General features: G+C 33.3%; 1 protein-coding gene across 1 annotated transcript; it reads left to right on the plus strand.

Moving 5' to 3' along the window:
* Positions 1-1,602: 1,602 nt before the first annotated feature.
* LOC128155923 (LON peptidase N-terminal domain and RING finger protein 3-like) lies at positions 1,603-7,745 on the plus strand. Its single transcript, XM_052817807.1, has 11 exons — positions 1,603-2,286; positions 2,740-2,858; positions 3,055-3,177; positions 3,499-3,747; positions 3,861-3,933; positions 4,019-4,192; positions 4,352-4,545; positions 4,918-5,039; positions 5,244-5,414; positions 5,898-6,088; positions 6,324-7,745. The coding sequence occupies exons 1-11, from the start codon at positions 1,698-1,700 to the stop codon at positions 6,608-6,610; spliced, it is 2,292 nt and encodes a 763-aa protein (XP_052673767.1). The 5' UTR covers positions 1,603-1,697; the 3' UTR covers positions 6,611-7,745.
* Positions 7,746-9,231: the final 1,486 nt, after the last annotated feature.

Raw genomic sequence — 9,231 nt, forward strand, 5'->3', positions numbered from 1 at the left:
ATAATATTAATGTCACAATACTCGTAGTCATTGATGAAATGCATTGGACTATATATACATACGTTACAAAATCGATTCGTAGTGTTATCACAGACAAAACAATGCAACATTTAAATATTTGAGGTGTGTTTTATATATATATATATATATATATATAATAAAAAACTTTTAAAACACTGTTTCAAAATATATATTTAAATTAATACATATTTAATTATATAAATAGTTATATAAAATTTATACTATATATATAAATATATATATATATATATATATATATATATATATATATATATATATATATATATATATCTCTAGTATGAAATATCAAATGAACCGAAATCGGTCAAGAGAATTTAATTTCATTTAAAAACCTTTTTGCACTAAAGCTTTACATATATATATCAATGCTTGTATGATTAGCACGATATTTCATATACTCCTTTCTTTTGCATTACAATGCCATCTATACATAACCGTGCAATTTTAATATATCAAATTTTCGTAATTTTCCTGACATTGGTTGCACATGTATAACGACTTAATACAAATCTATATTTCTGATCGTATATATCAAAGAACCTATACATCATACGATTTGTTGGCAATGTATGCTACGTAAAAACAGGGATAAAGAAACTACTAAAATCAGATCGAAAGATCTTGCCTTTCCTCTTACCTGTATGAAAGTTTATATCAATAATATATGCTGTACATGTATTGACCTGTATTTAAGATGGACATGTGGCGGACTATTTATATCTTACGACACGTGGGGATCTGAACGTGATGTCGGCTCTATAGGTTTCAAAATCTGCGCTTCACACTTGCTATATAACTAGAACGGCCTAAATACGTAGTAACAGAAAAATAAAAACAAGTACTTACTGACTCAATGACAAACAATTTAAGCAAAATAATTGTAATATGTAAATTCTAATGTATGGCCTCATTCATTATATAATCAAATTAAAGACCTATATAAATGTGTTCTTAATGTAATAAGAAATGCGATTGATTGTTGAAGATATTGGGGAGAGTAGATATAACATTACAGAGATGTAACACATGGAAAATATTTTTAAATAAATAACATATCTGACCTACATGGGGTTCAATTAAATCAAGTGCTTTTCATGAAACGGTGACTGCATGGTGTCAGTATATAATTATAAGTCTCATATAATCGGCGTTTTCGTTAAAGACCCCGTAAGTTTTACTAAACATCAAACAGCGTAGGTTATGATATGTCAGATAAAATAGTTATATATATTAAGATTCTTCGGACTTCGTCATTTTTTTTTTTACCTCAAATGCTCACTTGTTGACCAGTACACATCAATATCGATTTCCACACCTTTCGGGGGAAAAATGTTTAATATAAACTGTTTATCTTACAAGGGACGTATACACGCCCCTGATCTTACTTTAGTATTTACTGCAGATCTTCATAGTTATCAAATTAATATCACGAATTAATTATTATACAATTTAATATACTGGGTATATAACATAAATGATTATAAAATTTCTGCTTTCATAACAAACCCTGTCGCGACCCCAGAAAAGGAAATATGACCAATCAGCGCATAGCTACAAACCACGTGATACATTACATAAGTTGCAAACATCACAATAACCGTACTTTACACCGATGGATCTACTGTGAGTGAGGAAGAGTGGATCAGCCACAGTCAATGATGGTTGATTTAGCGAAAGAGGCATTCAATACTCAGAATTTCCAACTAGCAGTGGAAATTTATGAGCGAACGATAAAAGAAAACGGACCATCCTTGGAACTATGCATAGGACTGGCTGACAGTTTTGCCTCGTGTGGTCACTTTGAAAAAGCTTTTGATACGTATGCGAGTGCTTTCAGACTCGGAAACTTGACCCAGTCATCTTTAAAACATTTGGTTTCGGCTCTTGTGAACGCTGTAAAGCAGGACAGTATTGCCACAAGTGCAAATATGAGCAAAAGTTTCATGTTTACATGCACTATATGCAGGGGACTTTTTAATGAACCAGTGACTATTCCGTGCGGACACACTTATTGTAGAAAATGTTTCGAAAGAGATCAATCAAAAGCATGTAGAACATGTGGTACTCTTCATCATTTAGTGAGGACTTCAAATTTTAAATCCAACGTGTTACTGATGAGATTAATCGAAAGTTGGTTCCCTAATGAAAGTAAAGCTTCGTGTTTGAAATCTGAAGGGAATAAGTTTTTTGAAAGAAGAAAATACGATAGATCGATTGAAATGTACAGTTTAGCCATTGAATTGTGTAAGTATTAATTTTAAACCAAAAGTAAGTTATGAAACACAATCCGGAAGATGGTTGTTTTGTAACAATCTAACTTCCGGTTGGGTTAAAAATGTCCACAAGTCTACTTTCACTTTGATTATTTATGAGAAAATAGGAATTTGAATCATCAAAGCTAATTGTAATGACTTTTCCGTTAGTTATTCACAATTGCTATGCATCTGGAAATTAAAACTTAGGTTCAAAATGATTTTAATAATAGATTTCAAAGCTGTTGATCACAGACTTTTGTAACATGTTTGACATTATATGATAATTTCCAGTTTTTCAAAGTTAAAAAGCATACAAAATTGCCTCACCTTGCAGTCAATTATAAAGGGTTTTCTTTGCATCATTGAAGTGCGCTCTTTCCTTCCATATTATCAGTGAAGAGTTAAGACCATGATATTGGAAATCTGAAAATTTGTTTTACAGCTCCACATGATCATTTGTTACTGAGCAATCGTTCCCATGCATTTGGCTGTCTTGATCGCTATAGTGAGGCTCTGCAAGATGCAGAAAAAGTGATCAAACTTCGACCTGATTGGCCTAAAGTAAGATTCTTTTTACATCTCTACCTTTATTTTCAATTTTTATAGATGAATTATGAGTATGAGGAACTGTGTCTTTTTACTTCAGTAGGATGTTTGAGCAACATTTGAAATGTATAAGATAATTTAGAATTTAGTATATTATTATCATAATTGATAAGTTTTCAATTATATGTATCACTTTTTTCAAACCTAATAGGGATACTTCAGGAAGGGTTGTTCCCAGTTTGGTTTGAATCTGTTTGAAGATGCTGTGGTGTCATTGCTACAATGTCTAGCATTAGACTCTGAAGTTCAGGCAGCAAAAGATTTCCTTGCTAAAGTAAGTAAAATACTTTGAATATTCCACACATTATGACATAATAAAATATTTCTGGGTGTATTTTCAAACCATTGTTTTTTCATTATTAATTTGGTTGCTCTCTATTCATGCCTATGTGCCAATCTATGGTAGTACTGTCATCAAGATGAAGAAAATTGATTCAAACATTATGATTTCTATGGCAATGTCAAAATGTAAAATATATTTCAATTGGTATCAATAGTCTTACCAATCTTTATGGGAGGGAAAAAATTCTTAACATATCAAAACAATCCTTGAACATGTAACAGTAGATCACTATAAACGTATAATTTATTTCAGTCTCTGCACAAGATTCTGTCCCCATTCCCAGATGATGATGTCAAAGCTTTGGCTTTAAAGAATCAGTTTAACCCTTCGCTGCTGACTCGACTGATTCGGGCCAACTTCAGCTCCTCTCTTCTTCTACCTCACATGACCGTCCACAAATTGGAGCAACTCAAGGACATCATCGATGAAACCCTCTGCAGTGCCACCAACTTCTTACTTGAACAAGAAGAAGTCAAACCAAGCTTTGATCATGTTGATATGGTAGGTATTGCAAGTACTGTTTTTGCATTTCTGTTAAAGCCTATTTTGAAAGAAATGGTGTTTGACTGGAAAGATCTATGGATGAAATAATCACTTTTTGCTCATTTTTGTAGGAGGAACAGTGTTCATCTGGGCATGTTTCCTTTGGTCAGAATGACAACAATGTCCTTCCCTTAAATTTTAAAAGTATGTACAGGCTTTGCCCTATCACAGAGATTAAATTTTTTGATTTGATGTAGATTTTATTTATGAATGGAATGAATTTCATCAGGTGCATCAGAACCAAGCAGCAGATCAGAGTCGCCAGTCTTTTTCTGTCGAGGTTCAAGGTCACGTTCACACTCGCCCTCGGGGAGGAACATTGACATCAACAGGAAGCGGGCCAGAGAACCGAGCACCACCCAACCACCACTTTCCCCACAGGAATCACCGCAAAAACAACAAAGTAAGCTTAGGGAAACAATTCTTAGGCGTATAAAATTTATTAAGTTTGAAAAATATTATGTGTATTAAAAATATCAGTTGATCAATGAATTTCATACCGATAATCATTAATTATTTACATATCATATGTTGTAAAACTTACAAAATTTCTGCTTTGTAGAGTCTGAAGAAATTGTACCAATGGATATTAGCAAAATCTTAGTGAATGTTGAAGACTTTGAATGCAGTTTGTGTTATCGACTGCTGTATGAACCAGTAACCACCCCCTGTGGACACTCCTTTTGTCGTCCCTGTCTAGACAGGTGTCTGGATCACCAAAGCAACTGTCCTCTATGCAAAAGCACATTGGCTGAGGTAAGCCCAGTTGCACTTCAATGTTACTAACATATAAGCACTGTGGTTTTTTTTATGAAGTTCATTGATTCATATGTGTTTAAATATCTCTTGATTTAGGCCTCAAATTTTAAACAATTCGCGATGTTTGTTAGGTACTGCAATGGGTCAAATGCTGTCAAATTTATTGATTTTACTGCCATTTGAAAAAGGGAATATTATTTACTTTGAATTAAATAAAATAAGTTAAGAACCTTTTCAAATCTTGCAATGGAAATAAAAATAATTGTATGTCAATTACTGTTATAAAATTTTTGGCTGTAGAAATTGAAGATTGTTAATATATTTGGCCTTATATTTATTCTTAGTATTCTTTTTTCATTTATGAAACAGTATTTGGCTGAGAGGCGTCAGACTCGAGATGAATCTTTGGAAAATATTATCAAAACATATTTCCAAAAAGAATATGAAGCAAGGAAAAAACTTCATGAAGATGAAATTGCAGAACTTGCCAAGTAAGTTCAGATATATTAACATAACAAATAATAAAAAAAAGTGTTCCTTTGCTCCATTAATTGTTCAGGAAATCTTTGGTAAATGAAAAGTATAAAACGTTATTGAATCTTCAAGATTCAAGTGTTAGTTTTTGGAGTAAGTTTTTTTGTTGAGTTTTTAATTGTTGACATGAAAGTATAAAATTGAGTTTCTTCTCACTTCAGGATGGGTGAAGATGAGAGACATCACATCCCCATTTTTATTTGCGCCATGGCTTTCCCTGGAGTGTCCTGTCCACTGCACATATTTGAACCTCGATATCGACTGATGATAAGACAATGTATGGAAGCAGGGACTCGCCAGTTTGGCATGTGCATTGCAGATGGTGAATCAGAGTATGTGTGAACATTTTTATATTTTCTATATTCTGCTAGCATTTGTTTCTCCTACACAATGGGTTTTCAGTTAAACTGGTTCATTGCCTTTTTAATTTTATGGAAGTCATGTTTTAAAATGATTGAAAAATAGATGGGAATTAAGGTTTTTAACTAATTAGTAAAACACTAAATGAGTTGGCTAAAGTGCTAGTATTTCCAATGGAAGTCAGTGAAACCCAGATAAAAAAGACATATAAAAAGATAGTACCTGCTAAATAGTGTTATGTAATATGGTAATGTTGCCAACAGAATTTTGTAATGGTATGCTTAACAAAATTTTAATGGTTTTATTTGACAAATGAGTTATAAAAAAAAAGAATTATTTTTTCTAGTTTTGATTCTCTCTGAAATTAGATTAATCCAGTTCGTGGAACTTTAAATTTTTAGCATGCTTGTTGCAGTGGCAAAATTATTAACAACCAGTTATATTTTTGTTCACAGGGATGAGTTTTCGGAGTTTGGCTGTATGTTGGAGATCAGAGATGTCCAATTCTTCCCTGATGGCCGGTCCCTGGTGGATTGTATTGGAGGAAGGAGATTTCGAGTTTTATCCAAGGGACATCGAGATGGGTACAACACTGCAAACGTTGAGTTCCTGAGGGATGTAGTAGTTAAAGAAAAGGATATGGAAGGTAGATTATGACTTATTGTATTTTGTTTCTTTCCACTCATCCAAATTTAGAAAATGTTGTTGTTACTCATTGAAAAAGTGATAGTGAGCAAATTAACTATCACATTTAGAAAGCTGTAAGAATTGATTGTTCAGTTTCTTTAGTATGAGGATGTAGAGAAATAATTTAAGTCTAAACATTAATGTAACAATAAAAACAGAAATGTTACAATAATTTCCGTTTTTTCCAAATTCAGCCGTTAACAAACTGCAAGAAAAGACCTACAGTGAAGTGAAAAGCTGGTTTGAAAACCTCCCAGGGATACAGAGAAATCAGATCAGTCGCCATTTTGGTGGCTTTCCCTCCTACGACGCTGATTTTCAGGGTAATCCTAACAGCACTGCTTGGCTATGGAAAGTCCTGCCAGTTCTCCCTCTGGATCCTAGGATCCAGTTAAAAATGCTGGCAATGACCTCCTACAAGGAGCGGTTAGAGGGCATACTGAGAGTGGTGGAGTACATTAAAAGACGGCAGAGTTCATGACTATGGAAGATACCTTATTTCCTGAATTACCTCCCATTTAACTACCAGATAGTGATAGGGCTCGTTATAGTTATTGCTTTATTTATTCAAGTTGCAATCTGAACAATCTTCTCGTTTATATTTTATATTTATATTTTAGACTATCCATTTTCTTATCCAGATGTTTGAATGCTGTAGGAAGATTTGTATCTTAAGAGAGATGCTGTATTTGTGAGAGTATGGGTAGTGAGAGAGGTGTCTTTGTTTATGTGTTTTTATCAACTGGTTAATGCATCTTGTCACAATTACTCACTGAAATGAGGCTTTTAAAGAATAAGTATATTTACTTATTTACTTTAGTGATATAGAAAATGCCGATACCGATAATTGTCATAGAAGAGAACGGTTAAGTTACTACAGTTTGCCAAAAATGATTTTACAAGTGTTGGAGTTTTTATGTTGGATACCTCTTCTTGACATGGACTGTTTTAACTAAAACTTTAAAATGAAATTTTACCTGTTAAAAGCAACTACAGCATTCGGTATGGGAGATTGTGTGCAAAAGCATTGTTTGATACCAGGTATATTGAGGGTAAATCGATAATTATATTTAAATGAATAATTTAACTATCTAATCAGGATGAGCTTCTGTGTCTGTCGATTGATTTACTTTGATTAATATGGTCTGCAATGAGTACCTTTGAACTGTGATATTTCTTCAAACCTTTCAGGTCAAATATTCAATGTATATTTTTGTATCTTGTTTTCTTTTTATGGTTGTAATATATGTAACACTGGATTCATAATTGGCTGTAAATCTGCTTTGGAGCTTTTTATAAGAGCTACAATATTGAATTTCACAGTATTTTGATTGTGTTACCAAGAATTGATCTGGGGGAGTCCTGTAGTTATACAGAATGAAATGATGGAAATTTTCCAAATGTCCACTGTTTTGTCGTGTAGTTTTACCCTCATAATGTCCATGTCAAATCATGTTGGTCTTGTCATTGGGCAGGATAAACCCTCAGAGTTGACCAATCTAGTATATAGTGGTCTGTGTGGATGGATGTCATCATTTGATTGTTTAAACATGTTAATTATTATTTGAATGCGACAAAGTTTTTACATTGATTCAATAAAAATATACGATACCTAAGTGTTCGGATATATTGTTTTTTAAGGCGTCGAGCTAATGCTCGGCAGCCTTCTAGCGATCGTCTGGATTGGCAATCGTCCAAAAATTCATGCACTGCACCGCCTTTTTGATGCGCATAAAAAAATAAGTTCCTTGAAGTATTAAACGTATTACAAGATTTGTATTCCTTTTATTCAACTAAATTGTGTACGAGAAACCCAACTTTGCCTCCCTGGTTATTGACAACTCATTGCATTAGTATAAATTTGCTTAATCAAGAAATGGCGGATGAATACAATAAGGTGCAATGTAAACATTCACTAAAATATTATTTAAGTTTATCGCTTACATTTTGATTGGAGACTGTGCCCGATAGAAATAAAATTTGATATGTAAATGTATTTGTTATCGGGCATGGTCTTCAAAATAATTGTAAGCGATAAACTTATCTAGAGATTTTGTTGCAATTAATAAACACGATAATGCAGTTGGTTTGGTCGAGCATTTTAGATAGCACGTGTTGTGGATTTGTTTGTAAACAACCATAGCATAGGTAATCTTGTTTCAAACGGGAATTGAAATAAATAAAAGTATGTTTTATTATTATAATTAGGGACACACTGTTAATGTATTCAAATTATGAGCCTGTGAAATGTGCAAAGACTTTTTAAAGCAGAAAGAAAATAATTTTTTTTTTAACTTTGAAATTTCTTCGATTTTTGTAACCATGATAAGTTATTGTATTATAAACTCATCACTACATATTTTATAACGAAATATACTGATTATTGTTTTTGAAACAGCACAAAACGTAATTCATTTCCTTTTTTATTCTAATATTATTTGATAAACGACTATACATATTAGTACAGAATTTCAAATTATTGATATCATTCTATATAAAAGAAAATGTCAGCTTGACGCCTTTGTGGCCGTTCCGGCCTTTGATATTTTATTTTCTATTTTGCGTGTGTGTGTTTTGTTCACAGTAAATAAATAATTAATTTATAAACATAAACATTGCAGTAACTCTCAAATTGACATATGCCAGCACGTAGTGAAAGATTAGATATACATATAGCACAGGGAAATTCGCTGTATTGGAGCTCCACCTCCTCCCTGGCCGGGACTTGATCTCACGACCTCTGGAACCCTCTCACCTAGCTGTGAGCGTCCTCTGCGCTAACCACTCGTGCCTCTTAACAATGTGGCATATTTGGGTGTGTTTTATTAGAAAAAATAAAAATAATTGTATTTGAAGCATTAAATTAGCTTCTCTTCTTTACAGCATTGGTATCTGATGAATGTGCGCGATAGAATTGCCTTAATTCGTCAGTCCACGGATGACTAACAAGTTGCGTGGAGAATTTAGACAGTCCGTGTGAGAGAATGTTGGATAAGTCCTGAAGCTGGCCAGTTTTTTTGGATCAAACTGCGCATCGCCAGTCTCGATACGGACTGTTCATATCGGCTGTGGTGTAGCCACAGTCCGGACACAAAGCCCCTG

Source organism: Crassostrea angulata, chromosome 7 (genome assembly GCF_025612915.1).
Source record: "Crassostrea angulata isolate pt1a10 chromosome 7, ASM2561291v2, whole genome shotgun sequence".
Lineage (NCBI taxonomy): Eukaryota > Metazoa > Mollusca > Bivalvia > Ostreida > Ostreidae > Magallana > Magallana angulata.